This window comes from Manis pentadactyla, chromosome 10 (assembly GCF_030020395.1).
Source record: "Manis pentadactyla isolate mManPen7 chromosome 10, mManPen7.hap1, whole genome shotgun sequence".
Taxonomy (NCBI): Eukaryota; Metazoa; Chordata; class Mammalia; order Pholidota; family Manidae; genus Manis; species Manis pentadactyla.
Window position 1 is genome coordinate 98,718,716 of NC_080028.1, and position 21,202 is coordinate 98,739,917.

A 21,202-nucleotide genomic window follows, 5' to 3' on the forward strand; every position below is an offset into this window, starting at 1 on the left:
ATTACCCATTGATATGAAGATGAACTTCTCTCCACCCCAGAGGAATGATGCAAATGCACTAAAGCCATACTTCTTTCCACCTCTGAACGCCAATTGATATGCAGATGTACTAAAGCCAGGTGAGATGTTCTGGAAATATTACGATTTTACCCACAACCTTGCGTCAAGCACTTCTCTTCAATGCAGAGGAAAGCCCTGTTCTCACCCAAGCCTGTGAAGTAGATATTCTAGTTACCACCATACAGATGAGAATACCAAGGCTCCTTGAGATTACTAAAGAGAGGTTAAGTGGCTTCCCAGGTGTGCACAGCACTAAGAGGCCCGTCTGGTACCATTGCATCTTCCTGCAGCTTCTTTGACTTTTGCCTGAATTCTCTGTGGGTGATGACGGTCCAGAGCACCTTGCTCTGTGAAGCTTTCTTTAGTTTTAGCTTTCACAGTACCCTGCTCTGTTTCGCCTCCTTGACCAGCCTTTCATCACCTTCATGAGCTCTTCCTAAAGATCTTGTTTTCCATCCCTGAGGGGTCATCAGTAGCTGCTGGCCTTTTATTATGAAAAATTCATGTTCTTTGGGACTCCACTCCTCTCCAAGAGGGGGAAATGTTGGGGTTTGTAGCTACAACTTTTGTTTCACTTAGAGGACTTTTCACTTTCAGTTGTCCATTTCTACGTTTTTCTGAGATTGAGGTTGCCAGAGATCTTACTATAAAATAAGTAGAGCGAAAAAAGATGGCGGCGTGAGAGGAGAGACAGAGGCTTCCTCCTAAAACTGGATACAATTAGAAAATTTAACTGGTGCAACTAATCCTGAGAGAGCAACAGGAAAGAGGACGGCGTCAGACTGCACACACCTGGAGAAAAGAGCAGACCTCACTGAACAGGGTAACGTACCAGAGCTGTGGCTCCGTGGGACCCGAGCCCCTTCCCCACCCCAGCTCACCAGCGGGAGGAAGAGAAATGGAGCAGGGAGGGAGTGGAAGGCTTGGGACTGCTGAATACTTAGCTCCTGAGATCTGCGCTGGGAGCACAAACCTACATTTCATGGTGCTTTCATGAGACTTGCATGACTACTGGGTTAGAAAGTTAATACAGGCAGAGTTCCTGGGGAGACTGGGATTCCGGCTGCTTGTGGAAAGCAGGGATCCATATCCGGCTGCTCTGGGACAAAAACTTATACTTGTGTGACTGGCCCACTGGCTCAGGCGGTGGAAACAGGCACAGCAGCCAGGAGGCGGGGAACAGCTCTTTCCTCCCCCAAGGCACCAGTACTGCTCCCCTGCAACCCCCGACATTGCTTCAGGGGCTGAGCAGCTCCAGAATAGAGCTTTTGGACACTAGAGGGCGCCACATACAAACATGAAACCCCAAAGGAACCTTGTCCAGAGTAAAATTATTAATACAACTCCCAAGAAAGATTTAAATGATATGGACCTCATGACTCTTCCTGAAAGGGAGTTCAAAATAAAAATCATCAACATCCTAATGGAGGTACGGAAAGACATCCAAGAACTCAGGAATGAATTCAGGTCAGAGATCCAGTCGTTGAAGAGCACGATGGAGGGAATTAAAAGCAGGTTGGATACGGTGGAGGAGACAATAAATGAAATAGAAACTAGAGAAGAGGAATACAAAGAAGCTGAGGCACAGAGAGAAAAAAGGATCTCTAAGAATGAAAGAATATTGAGAGAACTGTGTGACCAATCCAAGCGGAACAATATTCGCATTATAGGGATACCAGAAGAAGAAGAGAGAGAGAAAGGGATAGAAAGTGTCTTTGAGGAGATAGTTGCTGAAAACTTCCCCAATCTGAGGAAGGAGATAGTGTCTCAGGCCATGGAGATCTACAGATCTCCCAACACAAGAGACCCAAGGAAGACAACACCAAGACACATAGTAATTAAAATGGGAAAGATCAAGGATAAGGACAGACTGTTAAAAGCAGCCAGCGGCAGAAATAAGATCACATACAAAGGAAAGCCCATCAGGCTAACATCAGACTTCTCAGCAGAAACCTTACAGGCCAGAAGGGAATGGCATGATGTATTTAATGCCATGAAGCAGAAGGGCCTGGAACCAAGATTACTTTATCCGGCAGGATTATCATTTAAATTTGAAGGAGGGATTAAACAATTTCCAGATAAGCAAAAGCTGAGAAAGTTTACCTCCCACAAACCATCTCTGCAATTTATTTTGGAGGGACTGCTATAGATGGAAGTGTTCCTAGGGTTGGATAGCTGTCACCAGAGGTAGTAAAACCAACGTAGGGAGGATGGAGCAGCTGATTGTGAGGCAAATGCAAAATTAAATTGACTATCCTCAAAGTCAATCAAGGGATAGACAAAAAGTACAGAATTTGATACCTAATATATAAAGAATGAAGGAGGAAGAAAAAAGAGGAGAAAAGAAAAGAACCTTTAGATTGTGTTTGTAACAGCATACTAAATGAGTTAAGTTAGACTCTTAGATAGTAAAGAAAGTAACCTGGAACCTTTGGTAACCATGAATCTAAAGCCTGAAATGGCAATAAGTACATACCTATTGATAATCACCCTAAATATAAATGGACTGAATGCACCAATCAAAAGACATAGAGTCACAGAATGGATAAAAAAACAAGACCCATCTATATGCTGCTTACAAGAGACTCACCTAAAACCCAAAGACATGCACAGACTAAAAGTCAAGGGATGGAAAAAGATATTTCATGCAAACAATAGGGAGAAAAAAAGCAGGTGTTGCAGTACTAGTATCAGACAAAATAGACTTCAAAACAAAGAAAGTAACAAGAGATAAAGAAGGACATTACATAATGATAAAGGGCACAGTCCAACAAGAGGATATAACCATTATAAATATATATGCACCCAACACAGGAGCACCACCATATGTGAAACAAATACTAACAGAACTAAAGGAGGAAATAGAAGGCAATGCATTCATTTTAGGAGACTTCAACAACCCACTCACTCCAAAGGACAGATCCACCAGACAGAAAAGAAGTAAGGACACAGAGGCACTGAACAACACACTAGAACAGGGGGACCTAATAGACATCTATAGAACTCTACATCCAAAAGCAACAGGATACACATTCTTCTCAAGTGCACGTGGAACATTCTCCAGAATAGACCACATACTAGGCCACAGAAAGAGCCTCAGTAAATTAAAAAAGATTGAAATTCTATCAGCCAGCTTTTCAGACCACAAAGGTATAAAACTAGAAATAAATTATACAAAGAAAGCAAAAAGGCTCACAAACACATGGAGGCTTAACAACATGCTTCTAAATAGTCAGTGGATCAACAACCAAATTAAAATGGAGATCCAGCAATATATGGAAATAAATGATGACAGCAACACAAAGCCCCAACTTCTGTGGGACTCAGTGAAAGCAGTCTTAAGAGGAAAGTATATAGCAAGCCAGACATATTTAAAGAAGGAAGAACAATCACAAATGAATAGTCTATCATCACAATTACTGAAATTGGAAAAAGAAGAACAAATGAGGCCTAAAGTCAGCAGAAGGAGGGACATAATAAAGATCAGAGAAGAAATAAACAAAATTGAGAAGAATAAAACAATAGAAAAAATCAATGACACCAAGAGCTGGTTCTTTGAGAAAATAAACAATAGATAAGCCTCTAGCCAGACTTATTAAGAGAAAAAGAGAATCAACACACATCAACAGAATCAGAAATGAGAAAGGAAACATCATGGCAGACCCAACAGAAATACAAAGAATTATTAGAGAATGAAAACCTATATGCTAAGAAGCTGGAAAACCTAGAAGAAATGGACAACTTCCTAGAAAAATACAACCTTCCAAGACTGACCAAGAAAGAAACACAAAATTTAAACAAACCAATTACCAGCAAAGAAATTGAAGCGGTAATCAAAAAACTACCCAAGAAAAAAAACCCTGGGCCAGATGGATTTTCCTAGAAATATTATCAGACATACAGAGAATATATAATACCCATTCTCCTTAAAGTTTTCCAAAAAAATAGAAGAGGAGAGAATACTCCCAAACTCATTCTATGAAGCCAACATCACCCTAATACCAAAACCAGGCAAAGACCCCACCAAAAAAGAAAATTAAAGACCAATATCCCTGATGAACGTAGATGCAAAAATACTCAATAAAATATTAGCAAATCGAATTCAAAAATACATCAAAAGGATCATACACCATGAGCAAGTGGGATTCATCCCAGGGATGCAAGGATGGTACAACATTCGAAAATCCATCAACATCATCCACCACATAAACAAAAAGCAGGACAAAAACCACATGATCATCTCCGTAGATGCTGAAAAGCATTCGACAAAATTCAACATCCATTCATGATAAAAACTCTCAGCAAAATGGGTATAGAGGGCAAGTACCTCAACATAATAAAGGCCATATATGATAAACCCACAGCCAACATCATACTGAACAGCGAGAAGCTGAAAGCTTTTCCTCTGAGATTGGGAACAAGACAGGGATGCCCACTCTCCCCACTGTTATTTAACAGTACTGGAGGTCCTAGCCATGGCAATTAGACAAAACAAAGAAATACAAGGAATCCAGATGGGTCAAGAAAAAGTCAAACTGTCACTATTTGCAGATGACATGATATTGTACATAAAAAACTCTAAAGACTCCATTCCAAAACTACTAGAACTGATATCAGATTACAGCAAAGTTGCAGGATACAAAATTAACACACAGAAATCTGTGGCTTTCCTGTACTCTAACAATGAACTAGCAGAAAGATAAATCAGGAAAACAATTCCATTCACAATTGCATCAAAAAGAATAAAACACCTAGGAATAAACCTAACCAAAGAAGTGAAAGACTTATACCCTGAAAATTATAAGACACTCTTAAGAGACAGTAAAGAGGACACTAACAAATGGAAACTCATCCCATGCTCGTGGCTAGGAAGAATTAATATCGTCAAAATGGCCATCCTTCCCAAAGCAATATACAGATTTGATGCAATCCCTATCAAATTACCAACAACATTCTTCAACGAACTGGAACAAATAGTTAAAAAATCCATATGGAAACACCAAAGACCCCGAATAGCCAAAGCAATCCTGAGAAAGAAGAAGAAAGTGGGGGGGATCTCACTCCCCAACTTCAAGCTCTACTACAAAGCCATAGTAATCAAGACAATTTGGTACTGGCACAAGAACAGAGCCACAGACCAGTGGAACAGATTAGAGACTCCAGACATTAACCCAAAAATATATGGTCAATTAATATTCAATAAAGGAGCCATGGACATATAGTGGGGAAATGACAGTCTCTTCAACAGATGGTGCTGGCAAAACTGGACAGCTACATGTAAGAGAATGAAACTGGATTACTGGCTAACCCCATACACAAAAGTAAATTCGAAATGGATCAAGGACCTGAATGTAAGTCATGAAACCATAAAACTCTCAGAAAAAAACATAGGCAAAAATCTCTTGGACATAAACATTAGCGACTTCTTCATGAACATATCTCCGCGGGCAAGGAAAACAAAAGCAAAAATGAACAAGTGGGACTATATCAAGCTGAAAAGCTTCTGTACAGCAAAGGACACCATCAATAGAACAAAAAGGTACCCTATAGTATGGGAGAATATGTTCGTAAACAACAGATCTGATAAAGAGTTGATGTCTAAAATATATAAAGAGTTCACGCACCTCAAACAAAAAGCAAATAATCCAATTAAAAAATGGGCAGAGGAGCTGAACAGACAGTTCTCCAAAGAAGAAATTCAGATGGCCAACAGACACATGAAAAGATACTCCACATCACTAGTTATCAGAGAAATGCAAATTAAAACCACAATGAGATATCACCTCACACCAGTAAGGATGGCTACCATCCAAAAGACAAACAACAACAAATGTTGGTGAGGTTGTGGAGAAAGGGGAACCCTCCTACACTGCTGGTGGGAATGAAATTAGTTCAACCATTGTGGAAAGCAGTATGGAGGTTCCTCAAAATGCTCAAAATAGACTTACCATTTGACCCAGGAATTCCACTTCTAGGAATTTACCCTAAGAATGCAGCAGCCCAGTTTGAAAAAGACAGATGCACCCCTATGTTTATTGCAGCACTATTGACAATAGCCAAGAAATGGAAGCAACCTAAGTGTCCATCAGTAGATGAATGGATAAAGAAGATGTGGTACATATACACAATGGAATACTATTCAGCCATAAGAAGAAAACAAATCCTACAATTTGCAACAACATGGATGGAGCTAGAGGGTATTATGCTCAGTGAAATAAGCCAAGCGGAGAAAGACAAATACCAAATGATTTCACTCATCTGTGGAGTATAAGAACAAAGGGAAAACTGAAGGAACAAAGCAGCAGCAGAATCACAGAACTCAAGAATGGACTAACGGTTACCAAAGGGAAAGAGACTGGGGAGAATGGGAGGGTAGAGAGGGATAAGGGCCGGGAAGAGGAAAGGGGGTATTATGATTAGCATGTATAATGTGGGAGGTGGGTGAAAGGGGAGGGCTGTGCAACACAGAGAAGACAAGTAGTGATTCTACATCTTACTATGCTGATGGACAGTGACTGTATTGGGGTTTGTGGGGGGGACTTGGGGTAGGGGAGAGCCTAGTAAACATAATGTTCTTCGTATAATTGTAGATTAATGATAACAAAAAAAAAGTCAATAAATGAATAAATTTAAATAAATTATGATTAAAATATTAACAGGTTTTGCACAAAATTTGGAATAATTTTTATGTTCTAAATATTCTCCCAGTGGATTCTGCATTTCCAATAAAACAAAAAAAGTCATAAAATAAATATTTTTTTCATGTAAAGAAAGTTTAAAAATGTTTAGTCCATTGTATGTTAGTAGTCTTTATGATGCCATGTCAGAAAACTCAATTCTAATTGGCTTCAAATATAGAAGGGAATTTTGGGCTCATGTAATCAGGAAATCTAATAGTAGGGCTGGCACCACTCGAAGTTTTATGCATGGGCTTAATAAAGAAATCACTTGCAATGGTTAAAATGAAATGAAATGAATTAAATTAATTAAATCAAATCAATTAATTTAATTTAATTAATTTAATTAAATTAAATGTAGAGCACCAATATTCTTTCTCCTGTTAACATACCTCTTCATCAGCCATCACTGGATTGACCACCAGATGAGGATGAAATCCTTTAATTCTCCAAAAATAAATAAGTAAATAAATTTAATACTGTATAAAGAATTTGCATGAGATGACCCTATATCTGAAATCATAAAAGAGGATGAATAGTCAGGAACCAAGATCATAACCCTGAAGTGCCAAGTCTTTGTTAGTAGATTCAGGTGATACATTCTTGGCCGGAATGTTTTCTAAGTCATTTTGTGTCCTCAGTATCAGGTTTGGGCACACATTGTTCATCTGACTCATCTGCGACATTAATTTTGATTATTCAGTGAAGATATCTGTTTTCTCCACTGTATAGTTAATATATTTTTCTGTTGTACTAATGATGTCTGTAGGGAAGCACTTTCAAACTATGCAGATATCTTATTCTTCCTCAGTTATTTGTGCCCTAAACAGATTAGCATTTATTAATGATTTTTGCCTGAACCAGTTTTTACTGTGATGGTTGCCAAACAATGATTTTCTAACTCTAATACTCTCTTCATATTTACTAGTTGGTACTTGGCTTTCTACTTTAATCAGGAGCTCTTCTTTTTCCCCTATTTTTTATCTATTACTGTGGACTCCTTGATTACAAGACTTTTTTCAGTGATTTATAATTGATTTTACTTTTCTTAATTGATGCTCAAACTGTCCCATATTTGGCCAGTACGTGCTCCTTCAAGCTCTCTTATTCATTCATTCATTCATTCATTCATGTTCTTTACTTTCTTGTGTGACAGTATATTCCAGGCTCATCTTGTCCCTTCTGTGCCTCAGGTGTGGAATCAGCAGCCATTTTTCTAAGGAGTGCTACTTGCTTTTTAGTGAGGAATGATAGTAGAAACCAGGATCTGGATACTAGGCATGCTCATTGTTATTGAGGTGTCATCTGATCCTTTCAGCAAATAGAGCTAGGAAATATATATGTGTATATAGTATAAACTGCATATGTCCACATACACACAAGTATATATATATATGTACATATATGTATATATGCACACCTATTATGCATATATGCACATACACCAGCATGTGCACTAACATTTACAGATTTTGGAAATGTGTGGAAATCCTGACTCCCAATAACAATGTATTTACACATTTCTCAATCCCATGATACATCTAATAAAGTTCTGGAATTGCTAAAAATGTTTATGCATTTATAATAATCTTATCTTATAAATTTAGAATTATGAAATACATTTTGGAATTTTTAAGTGACCCTATTAAAAAAAGTTCACAGTTTGTAGTTATACCATTTACCCTGTCTACTGATTTTTTTTCCCCCTTACTCTGGACATTGTGGTAAAATGCAGAGACTCTAGTTCTGTTATCTTCCTCTTCAGAATGTAGAGTTTTATTCTAGCAGGAGTTAAATGACTGACGGGTCACCCTAATTTTGTGGAGGCTGTTTTAGACATTTTTTCTGGTGGATCTGTTTTGTTCTTACCCTTAGTCCTGTGACTTAGTCCTTATTCCTAAAGTATGGCCCTTCTCAATTTCAGTGGGAAACCTGTGTTTACCAAGCCTTTGAGAGTCTCTGCTAAGCTTGCCAACCTTCCAACTATTGCTTTTGCTGCATTTCTTAGAGTCTCAGCCTGTGCAGTTCAGGTGTTAGCCAAGGATTTGACAGGAATTTATATACAGATGTCTCCCTGCTCCATTGTATGCATATTCCACAATTTATCATTCTTATGTTGATAGATGTTTGGATTGTTTCTAGTTTGGAGAAACTATGAATAAAACTACTGTGAACTTTTATGTGCATGTCTATTGGTGAACAAATACGCTTATTTCTCTTGGGAATATAATCTAGGAGTAGAATTTCTGGCTCATAGGGTAGGCAGATTCACTGTCTGTTTTGCCATTTCCAGGATATTTAATAAATGGAATCATACTGTCCTTAGTATTTTTAGTCTGGCTTCTTTCCTTTAGTAAATGTGTTTGAAGTTCATCCATGTTGTTATGTATAGAATAGTTCATTATTTTTTATTATTGGATAGTATTCCATTAAATTCTTCAAATGTGTGCTTAGTTGACTATCACTCATTCTTTTTTATGTATGCATTTTAAGGCTATAAATATCCTCTAGCCACAGCTTTAGTTGCACCTTACATGTTTTTATATGCTGTATTTTCTTTATAATTTCATTTCAAAATAATTTTAACTTCCCTTGTGATTTCTTCTTTGACCTATGGGTTATTTAGAAGTCTGTGTCTTCATTTCCAATATATGGACATTTTCTGGTTACCTTTTTTATTAATGACTTCTAGCTAAATTTTGGTGTGGTTTATAGAAGACAGTACAATTTCAGTCCTTTGAAATATAGTGAGGCTTTCTTTAGATCCTTTTCTAATATTGTTTGCTTTAAAAAGTGAAGTTGTCAAATATAGTATTCTGTGTTTCTACAAGATGAAATTTATCATATTATTCAGGTCATCTATGCCTGAATTGATCTTTTTGTCTGCTTGTTCTATCAATTTACTAAGATCAAAGTCTCCTACAGAGATTATTGATCTACCTATTTCTTTTTGGAATATGGTTTTAGTTTAAATATGTTGAGACTATGTTTATAGGTGTATGCAAATAAAATTTTTTTTATCTTCCAAATAAATTGAACATTTTTGGCATTATGAAATGACTGCTTTATCTCTAATAATGCTTTTTGCCCTCTGACTACTTCTTTTTCTTTGGTTAATATATTGACATCAGCTTTCTTTTGGTTGGTGTTTGTCCTCTATTTCATTCCTCCTTTTATTCTCTGTATCCCTATATTTGAGAATATAGTTGGGTGGTGGTGTTTTTTAATCCCAATCATCTTTGTCTTTTAATTGAACTACATAGTCCATTTACAATCAGTGTAATTACTTTTTGCTTTCTGTCTATCCTATGTTCTTTTTTTCTCTTATCCTCTTTTTGACTGATTATTTTTTCCCTCTCTGTTAGCTTGGTGGTTATATGCACTTCATTCCTATAGTGGTTACCCTAGTGGCATATTTTCTTATCAAAATCAGATGTTATTTGGCACTTTACTTTGATCTCACATACAGTGAAAGAAACACTAATAATTCCAGAGAGCTGAGTGCTCTCTGGAAATATGTTCTGATTACCCATGACCAAGTACCACTGAAAAAGCACTTGGAAACACTAATAATTCTATTAGAATTTCTATTTGTCTTACTTGTTTTCATGGTGGGATAAACCATAATCAATGATATTATTATAGTCTATGTAGGACATTAATTAGAACTGTGGTATAGTTGGTTAAGTCAGAAGCTAAACTTTTGGAAGAATGTAGGATGACATGGTTACCCTGTCACTTATTTGGCATTATCTCTACAGGCACATGGTTTACTGGTATAACATTGACACTCACCTCTGACTCTGAGTGGGCAGTCCCTGAGAGCTATTTCCTAGACACTGGCAAAAAGTCATGTTTGTGGTTACTAATCTGCCCTGGTACTAACTCGCTGTTGGCAACTCTAATCTGTAAGGTACCTACTTGTGTACTTAACATATCCCATGTAGTTTGCTTTTACTTCCATTTTATTTTCTCTTAATCACACTTGATGTTTGAAAAATTGTCAAAAAAGTATATCTTTTTACCAGTGACATTTTTGGTCAGCATTAATTTCATTAATAGAGGATGACTGTAGGCCAGTAGTACATTGTATCATCTGATACCACTTGAGGTAATGTGAAGGAAGTACTGTGTGATTCAGTCATTGCTAAGTGCTCTCTGGAAATATGTTCTGATTACCCATGACCAAGTACCACTGAAAAAGAACAGTTACGCCTCCATGTTCTGAAGCACGCCAAGGTGCCATTCAAGTCCCTTAGTCTCCTCTCCATCAGGTACCTCTAAATTTTTACTGTGAATTGTTGAAGAATTTTCTAGTTTAGAATATATTAAGAGCCCAGTGACTAATCTTAGTTCAAACAAAAACTTCCTATGTGTTCATGTCAGGAATACTCTAATTTTTGGTATTTTAACTTTCTATTTTAAGTCCCTACTGCCTATTGGCTAAATTCCTATCTTTATACAGTATTGTCCAAAATGAACATATTTGTTTATAGCTCCTAAAATTAGAGTGATACCAAAAAAAGTAATGATAGCTACTTTTGTATGAGTTTTAGGGAAAAAAACTGATGGTAGACATTGACTTTTAGTTCTATCAAGTTCATGATTTTGAAATATATATATATTTAAATTCCTTTAATATTGCCGTTTAAGAATGTAATTTATTCAGATTGAGTCATATTATGGTATTTACTATGAGTTTCTTCCCAAAATGTTGACTTAAAACCCTAAAAGAAAAAAAGGAAATGGTTGATCCAGCACATATGGTGCTGTGATTTCTGGGACTAGCACGTCAATTCCTGGCTGGGCGTGTATTTAGTTCTGCTCCATTAGGATCTGGGCTGTGCTTTCTGGGCTCCACCCTCTTTTTTCAAAAAAAAATTCCCCTCAAATGGAATTTATGAAAAAGTAGGTTACAGGGCTAAGAGTAAACAAATGTGTGTGATACCACATGCATTTGCTCTATTTCAGAATAAGCTTCTGTAGATTGAACATAAAGGCTGTTTTCATTTTCTGTTTCAAGATACACTTTTGGCAGTGTGCATAATCACAGTAAAGGTGTGTTTTAATCCTTTTTATGGCCGAGGAGTCAGTAGCTGCCGCTACGAGGTCGGTATTTAAGTTCCACGAACTGTGAGGGACAGGAATAACAGGGAGAAGGTCAAGTGTTCCATTCCTGCCCACAGAGTGAATGGGCTATTTCACGGAGCCTTTCCACCGACCTGCCCTCAGGAAGAAACCATAGGCAGGAAGGGTGAGGGTGATGAGGGGTGGATGACATGGCGGGCGCCCTCAAGACCAGCACATCAATTCAGCAGTGCCCACACAGGCGTGTACTTCTGTTCAGGCAACACGCCTCTCAGAGATGCACATTACATGAGACTGTAGAAACAAAGTTCATGACTGTCTGGAAAAAAAAATGTGAATACCTTGATTCTACCCTCAATCACTCTGACTGATTTAAGCAAAATTATTTTTAGACTTTTTTTTTTGAAGTAGGTTTGACTCACCAAGAATAGAAAGCTTGGTTTTCAAATAATTGAAGTGGTTTGTTTTTCATCTCCAACCAGGAGTTATTTATGGGTATAAAATAGATGTGAAAGTAACTCAGATTACTTCAGTATCTTAAATAACTGAATGATACAAAGTAACATATTAATTATATGATTATGTTCTTGGTCATGTGAAGGCTTCCTTTGTGAAAACCTCTTGTTTGTTTCCTGTTGAGCTTTAGGAGAACTTAACTGTGGGAAAAATGAAGTCAGTGTCCTTTAGGATGTAGATTATCTTGATAACTTAATGTGGTGGAACTGTGAGTGCTGGAGGGTTGTGTCCCCTCACTGTCATGTGTATCCAGCAGGCTTTTCTGTTGGAGGTGCCTAGAATCACATGGTGCTCGGGGACTTACAGGTGATGTACCTATATCCCTATACTTAAAACCTTATGAGGTTATATCCTTACAGGAGATCCTGTTCCCCACTACCCACTATGGTTATTTTAAGCAGCGCTTTTCATGGTGGGCTTCATGCTCAGGAGTTGGTTTTTCTGGGACATTGTGGGGATGGGACGTGACAAGTTATATTTGCCTTTGGAAAGACCCCTGGCACCTGTGAAGAAGATCCAAAGGAGAATGAGCTGGGAGTCAAGAGATAAGAGCTTGTGGGGGACAAGGAGGAGGGACTCCTCTAAAAGGTCCAACTGAGAGGTCTGAATCTGTTGGAGGAGGGGGACCTCCAGTGGACAGATTATTGGGTGAACTATGCTCACATATCAGTTCCCACATGCCTTCTCTTCTGGGCAGAGAAGGGCTCACACATTTGTTGCCTAAGGAAACAGGATGAGTAAGGGCCACGTAAGTGATGGCACCACACAAGGAAATGAGTCTTTGTCACTGGTATGACACGTTGGCAGAGTGTCAGCGCCTCACAACTAGCTGGCTGTCAGCCAAGAGCTGGGACTAGAGAATACAGGGTGCGCTCACTTCTAGACATGTTGAGTATGAGGTGCCTACGGGGCATCCTGGTGTACATGTCCAGGAAGGGGTTGAATTTCTGAGTGAAGTTGAAGGGAAAGACCGGACTGGCCATCTGAGTCAGATGTCTTAACGTGTTTCTAGAACCGGGTTGGTAGTCATTTGTATACAGTGGTAACTGAAGCCATATTCTCCTCATTCTTTTTCCTTGTATCTGTGAGTCTCAATTTTAATTCTTTGTCATCTACAGCCTTTCACTTCACCCAAAGGATTACTTTTTATATATCCACTGAGCTGTGAGATGATCTGCCCAGCACATTTTGTTGTCTGGTATGGTTTGGTGGTCATTCCAAATGATTCTGTTTCTCCCAGTTTCTTAGGTATCATTTTGTTCCTGAAGCTAAGTTGGCAGAGGGAGACTCTTGTTCACCTTTGTCAGAGTTTAGTAGCAGAGATGAGGGCACTGCGATGAACTGCAGGAGGTGTGTTTCTCTCTCTCACACACACACACACACACACACACACAAAAGGTGTGGTTCTCTTGGCTGCTTTTTGGAGTAAGTCTCTTTTGTTAAGGAACATCATGTGATGTATCTGTCATGTGACTAATTGTTGCAGAGAATTGGTGTAGTCCCAGGAGGTACAAGGCAGAGCACTGTCCCTGTTTCATGCATGCATGCAAATTTCCATGGCATTAATATTTCCTAGAATGGTACAAGAACTAATATAAGAAAAAGAAAATAACCTTTATCTTTCATGCCTGACAGATAATGAGATTACTCTGGAGATTAGATAAAAATAAGCCATTTGTTCCTGTAGTTAGTTACTATAATGGCCATGATAATCTTTTGTAAGAGAATTTAAAAATGAAACCAGATAAACAGGATTCAGTTAGGGAATGAGTAAATATAGAAAGAACAATGTGAATTAGAAGACAAAATCGGCATTCTTTTGATGAGCAATGGGTAGAGTTAAGTTTGCTGTCAGCCGCATGGCATGCCTCCCGAACACCGTGAGCATGTGGGGCACAGGGCCTGGTGCTTCCAGGCTCTGAGGGCAGTGCTTCACTCCACTCTTTTACTTAATGTCTTTCCAGACCGCATAGTGGCTTTCCCCCCTAACGTACCTGGTTTTGTTTGCAGGCCATGTCCTCATAGAGATCTCAAATACGCACAAGAAACTCAATGAGAGTCTTGATGAAAATGTATGTAAACTTTTTTTATTTACAAAATGTATTTTCTATTTTTAACTTTTATTTTAAAGTTTCATCTGATGTGAATTTTTTGTTTCCTTTTGTTAACAGTTCAAAAAATTTCATAAAGAAATTATACATGAGCTGGAGAAGAAGACGGAGCTTGATGTCAAGTATATGAACGTGAGTACATGGTCTTGCTGATCTGGTGGAAGGAGACTGTTGTGTGGCTGGGGGCCTGGCTTTCCAGGAGGCTGCGTGTGCCTGATCTCTGAGCCTGAGAACTTGCTCCATTGTTCATACAAGGATGCATAAAGCTGGCAAGGTCCCTTCAGGCTGAGTGGGCCCATTTTCTGTAGCACTTGGGATCTTAATAAAAAGCATAGAGAAAAACATTGCAAGGAATCGGACCGCTTCTGGAGAGCATTGTTTTCAAAGAATATGCATATGTGAGTGACATCTGCGCCTGTGTGTTAGTGCAGCAGCTGCTTTCCTGAACCAGCGCTTTGGGATGTGAGATGCATGTGGGAGGGTGCCATCTGGGGCTTGTGGGGCCACCCGTCATGGCCACTCCTGCCTTCTTGGTCTGTCTTGTCTGTCACCCAGTGGTGCTGACTCCAGCAGGTTGCTCCTACCCGGCCCTCCAGCCCCAGTACATAGGTTCTTTCCATCTCCCCTGGCTGCAGCAGGGCAACTGCTTTCTTGGTCACCCCAAATCCCCTTTTGCTCACCTAGACTCCCATGTGGCAGTAAGTTGTGCAGGTTACCACTGCCCCTGCATCCACATGCTCTCTGTACCCTGGAGGGAGGCCACAGGGCCACCAACACCTGTTGAGGGGATGTAACACCTAGCAGTTTTCCATTTGTTATCTGATTTTCATCCCTACAGAAACTCTGTAATGTAGGCACTCTTATTATGCTCACTGTGCAGACGAGAGGGAAACCGTGGGTTTTAGAGAAGTTAAGTAATTGCTGAGGTCACACAGGAAATGAGGGATGAAGCCAGAATTCTAACCCTGGTCTGTTAATCTCCAAAACTTTCTGCTACCCAGCATCCGAAATGATCAGCAGTCATTGCACTTGTTTGTTCTGGTTATTAAAAATCTTTAAGTCATAAAACAGGCAGAAACATCTATCTGATTTAATATTGTTTATTACTCGAAGGGGGCAGTGTGAGGGGCGTGTGGGGAGCTAGGGCAAACGGGGGACATTAAAGGTGAGGAAGGGGGTAGGTGAGGGGCATGCAGGGCCACCTCCATGGCTGGTGCTATGTTAGCACAAGGAGCTGCCTGACAGCTTGTGCACTGCTGCAGTAAATAAGCACAACATTTAACTTACAGGCAACTCTCAAAAGATACCAAACAGAACACAAGAATAAATTAGATTCTTTGGAGAAATCTCAAGCTGAGTTGAAGAAGATCAGGAGGAAAAGTCAAGGAGGTCGAAACGCACTCAAGTATGAGCACAAAGAAATTGAGGTGAACTTTTCAGCACTATTTTATTTTGTTGTTGATGATTTGTACAGTTTACAGAGCCGCCTACCTCAGTCAACCTATACTTCCTTCTGTGTTGCTGTTGAAGTTAAAAGCAAACATTTTGACTTGGTATGAGCTGAAAGCTGCAGTTTTCCAGAGTTAAAAATAATCAGTGGTCTCCTAAAAACATTGGCATTTTCTCCTTACTCTGGGAGAGTGAGGGACATGCCATGATTAGCATTACTATCCCCATTTTACAGATGGGGAAAATGAGGCTTGGGTGGCATTTGGAACTGGGGTTTGAACTTGAACTTGCCAGTTCCAAAGCCCTTGATTTTCCAATAGAACATGATTCATATCCCTGGAGTGTAATGTAGTATTTTGTGTAAATTACCCAGCAGAATGTAAGGCTTTCGGCAGCTTCTCTCTGCACGAGTCAGGAATCTTGAGAACAATGCTACCTGTTCAGGTCAAGTTGCAGCTTTGTGATTTTATCTAATGTTGATCTGTATTGAGTATTTACTTAATTATCGAGATAAACCAGGGTTAAAGATGGCAAAAGATAAACGTCAGCCTGTGAGGCATTTTGATTTCCTCATGTCATGCTTCTGTAATTATTATTTTATTTTCCTAGTATGTAGAAACCGTTACTTCTCGCCAGAGTGAAATCCAGAAATTCATTGCAGATGGTTGCAAAGAAGCACTACTTGAAGAGAAGAGGCGTTTCTGCTTTCTGGTTGACAAACACTGTAGCTTTGCAAACCACATACATTTTTATCATTTACAGGTGGGTTCGCAATGACAAATTGTGTTGCATACATTAATTTCAAAGTATTGAAATGCCTTTCAAATGCTTCACCTTCCATATATGCCCAATATAAAGCGATGGGCCTATTTTACCAATGAGAAGATTCCAAAGAAATAGTTTTTGGTCAACTTGAATATGTAGACTTTTAGAAATGTGAATAAAATAGTCAACTGTGTGTAAGATAAATTCTAACCGAAATAAGCAGGCAACAAGAGGCAACAAAGGGCCAGGCAGTTTATTTGAGCGCAATCCCGGGCAAGGTTCACCAGTGTGCATAAATACAGGCTTGAGAAGTCACCGCTAACCAGATAGGTGAGGAGTTTTTATAAGCACAGGGAGGGGAGGGGGAAGTGGGCCACACCAGGGGTATGTGGGGAATTTTTTATTGGCTCGGTGTCGGGTGACAGCCAGCCAGAGGTCTCCTCCTTCCGGATGGAGGGGGTCTGCATCCGGATTTTGTCGGCACATCACGGGACTGGAATCCAGGAAGAGCTGTCCGTTCCTTCCTTATATGGCACAGAGCTATTTGGTGCTGTCTTTGTTCCGTTTGCACTGTCCTCGCTTTCCTCCCTCCGGCACCTCCAGCCTGTTGCTGCACAAGTACTGGCCCCTCCCGACTGAGCCTCCTCCGGCCGTCAACCAGCCTTAAAACTGCCCCCACGACGCCCCTTGTCAGCTGGAAGTAGCCAGAAGCCAGATCGAGTTGTCGCCCTTTATGACCAAAAGGCTGGAATGTAAGGCTGGATGGCGGGGATGGCGCCAAATAACTGCCTGGCCCTTTGTTGCCTCTCGTCACCTGCTTATTTCAGTTAGAATTTATCTTACATTTGGTGCCGAAGAAACCTGGGAAGGGGCGTGAGCGCGGAGCCCCAACCAGTCATCAGTGGCCCTGCCCCCCTCCTTCCCCGACCCAGGACCTCAGCCTGCTCTCCACTGCGTGGACTATTTTCCGGTGAGTCCCTCAGTTTCCCCCTGTCTGTTTCCCTTCCTAACTCCATTTTCACCTGGTCCGTCCAAAATCATAGCTACGTCCAGGTTGGGGCATCCAGCCCATCCACTGCGGGCATTCAGGATACCTGCCCCTGGCCCTGCAGTGTGGGAGACGTCCCTCACCCAGGCTCCCAGGCCGTCTCCCCTGACTTGGCGCGCTTGGGACACTGGGCGCTCCTCTCAGCGGGATTAGTTGGGGAGTGGTGCAGACATGGGGAACCAGCCCTCGAAGGCAGAGGCTCAGACCCCGCTGCGGTGTCTCATTTCTAATCTGGTTACTCACAAATGGAAGCTAGTCTTTCCTTGCTCTGAGGCTGGGCCTCAGTATCACTTGAACAACCAATCTCACTGGCCCCCTGAGGGAATTTCGATTTTGGCCTCCTCTCCGACTTGACTAATTATTGCCACCAGAGCAGAAAGTAGGGTGAAATCCCAAATGTGCAGGCTTTTGGACTTTGTGCTCCCACCCAAACCTTTATGTTAAGTGTTCAACGACTCAGGTTCTCCTGGCCTGATCTCCAGTTAAGGATTGTCAGCCTCTTACTCTGCCCAGTCCTTCCTTTTCAGATCCACGGTCTCCCACCTCTCTCAGCTCGCTACCCCCACCCCTCTCCGCCACCATCTTTAAGTTCTTTGTCCTCCCCCGTGTTGCTGCCATCTTAAAGTCCTACATTCTCAACCATACCGTCTTCCTGCTCCTCTCCTCTTCTGGTGGCTGCACCACCCCCTCCCCCTCTCCTTCCGCCTTCACCGCCCTCTTCCCCCACCGGAACACGCTCCTCCCGCCCTCCGGTTCCGGAAGCCACGACAAGACTCCTCCCAGCACAGACCTGCCTCCTTTCTCTCCAGACCCTACACCCTCCCCACACCCGCCATTTTGTAAGTGGTCTGGCATGGTTGTTGGGAGTGGGTGAGCTGGGGGTAGCAAGTGAACATCTCAGTGATTGTGTATTGCAGTGTGTGTGCCTGCCTGCAGCCTGAAAATTTTTGTGGTGACCTAGAATCTTAAAGTTTTGCTAAGTTAAGTAGACATATTTTGTGCTTAGAGATTATGCTGTAAAGCACATGGTGTCAGGAATTATAAAGTGTGTTCATGTATTTGTTAATCTAAAGAATGCTAGTGCAATGGTTTACAATAGCCCACTTCTCAGTGTTCGCTGAAAATTAAAGTTCCTAATAGTTTTGAGGTCTAATTAAAGCTATTTAAAGAAAACATCTCTACTTGCTAAAAGGATGTGTGTTTTAATAAGAGAAAGTATAAAGGATGGAAATTCATTTTGTTGAGGGTAAAAGAAGGTAATTGTTCTAAAGTACAGCAATTTATTTAAAGAGGGAGAACACAATGTAAAAGGAAGTTGTAGAAAATTTGTGGAAGAATTGATATGGTCATGCTATATAAAATTAAAGCAAAAGAGTCACAATATCAACTACACAGAAAAATTAGAATTTATCTTACACTGTGTGCTTATAATATTTAGAAATATCCACATTTAAAATATTGCATAAAAGAATGCTTAATAATTGAGAAGAGGCACTTTTTCCCTTTTGTCACCTGTGAGTCAGCCTTTCCCAGACTCTCTGATGCACACTGAGCATCAGCGTCCTCACCAGCAGCTCCCAGGTCCACCCCAGTTGGGTGGTTTGAGATGTTCATCTTGGGGGTCCCTTGTAGAGGTGTCCCTGGGAAGTCTGTCCGCACCCCCACCCATCCACAGTGTCAGGACAGCTGGTCATGGTCACTCATTCCTTACTCTCCAAGGTGTGTCTTCATGATCTCATCTTGAATGGCTGCTTGCTGCCCTCCTTCCAGCACATGGAGTAGAGAGGTTATAGCCCCAAGAATCATTACAAATAATATATTACATTTCCTTTACTCTTTTCTAATTATAAGTTCTCGGGCCTGCATGAGTGTCTGAAACTAGCATTGAAGTCAAATATTCGTTGGCAAATCGCTGAGAGAGTGCTCTGTGATAGATGCTTTGTAGGCACTTGAATACGTGGCAACTGCATCTTCTTTTCGGGGGGGGGGAACAAACCTGGCCTTGTATGTATGCATATGTAATATGTTACATATTCTATAAAGTTTTTACAACTTTAAGGAGTACTGAACTACCAAATCTAAATACCTAAGATGTAAAGTGTAACAGGAAAGAATTGCTGTATTAGATGATCACTCTTGTCAACAAGTGCACCTGTACTGGTTTCAGCAGTATCTGTTTCCATGGTCAGGGCATCCTGCTGGGCAGGTTCATAGGCCAGAGGGACCCAAGTGACCTTTAACCTTTCTTCCTATGGTGATGCTCTGCCAGCGATTGCAGTACTTGCTGTGTCACAAGGGAACCTGGCCTGTTTCCAGAGAGGTCTAGTTGTTGACAGCCCTTCTTACACTTAACCTTGGGTCCCACTTACGCTTCTTAGCATAAACCAAATATCATTCGTTCTATACCAGAAGTCTCTTCAACTCTCTGAAAACTCCTTTGGTGCTTTCCCTTATCCTGGCTAAACTGTCCCAGGCTTTTTGGTGTCTCCTGGAAGAAGCACAGGCCCAAGCAATTCGTGTCTCAGGGTCACAGTCGGGACTCGAGTGGTTTGGGAGAAGGGCTTTCTTTGCCTTCCCTTAGGAATGGGAGGGAGAAAGCAGTGACTGGCATTTCTGGGGCCAGTGGGGGGATTAGTACAGTTGCACAACCCTTCCCTTTTAGTTTTTGAACTTGTTCTTAATCATTTACAATTCTTATATTAGTCTTAAACTCTGTATTCACATTGAAGGAGAGGGTGAATTCCTGTAGGATGGGAGTGTACATCTTTCTCAGCAAATACTTCAACTACTGGCTGAATTTAACACAAAGCTCCCACACTTCCAGTGGCCAGTAACACGTTATCACTGGTCCTATTTGATATAATTTTTGCCAGCTATTTGAGTAGTATGTTTGTCTTTATTTTGTTTCATTTTCACTTACAGTCTGCAGAATTGCTTAATTCCAAACTGCCTAAGTGGCAGGAAACCTGTGGTGACGCCACCAAAGTCCCAGAGAAAGTCATGAATATGATAGAAGAAATAAAGACCCCGATCTCCACCCCGCTGTCTGGCACGCCTCAGCCTTCACCCGTGACTGAGAGAAGCAGTGTGGTAGGAGCTCGTCCTTTCTTTGGTTTCATTTGTGTACTTACTCATGACCCGGGCCGCTTGTGCATGAAGGGCCTGGCTGCCTTTGTTACGAAAGTCGCAGGTTCCCCTTTATTACTTCCAGGGCCTATCTTTTCTCACTTTTATCCCCTCACCTTCAGATTTCAAACTAGCTGTGCAGATGTTCTGTTCAATGTTTAGCACTGTTATGTGTGTTTTGGAAATGTTGCTGTTACTGTTTTTAATCGTGATGATGGCAACTTTGTAAGTTTATTCCCAGTGGAGTACAGGTGCCTTAGAAAATAAATGAGCAAAACACTGATGCTGTTCGTCACCATATAAGGTGCTTCAGAAGAAAGTAGTCATAAAATTGTGCATTGCAGTTAGCTCTTCTGTGAACC

General features: G+C 40.6%; 1 protein-coding gene across 1 annotated transcript in view; it reads left to right on the plus strand.

The window, feature by feature from the left end:
* The window catches only part of BAIAP2L1 (BAR/IMD domain containing adaptor protein 2 like 1), a 100,983-nt gene that overhangs the window by 62,584 nt on the left and 17,197 nt on the right, over nt 1-21,202 (plus strand). The window contains exons 4-8 of the mRNA XM_036897056.2: nt 14,352-14,413; nt 14,513-14,584; nt 15,742-15,879; nt 16,511-16,663; nt 20,637-20,804. Of these exons, the coding sequence (XP_036752951.2) occupies nt 14,352-14,413; nt 14,513-14,584; nt 15,742-15,879; nt 16,511-16,663; nt 20,637-20,804 (593 nt within the window). The remainder of the gene's footprint in view (nt 1-14,351; nt 14,414-14,512; nt 14,585-15,741; nt 15,880-16,510; nt 16,664-20,636; nt 20,805-21,202) is intronic.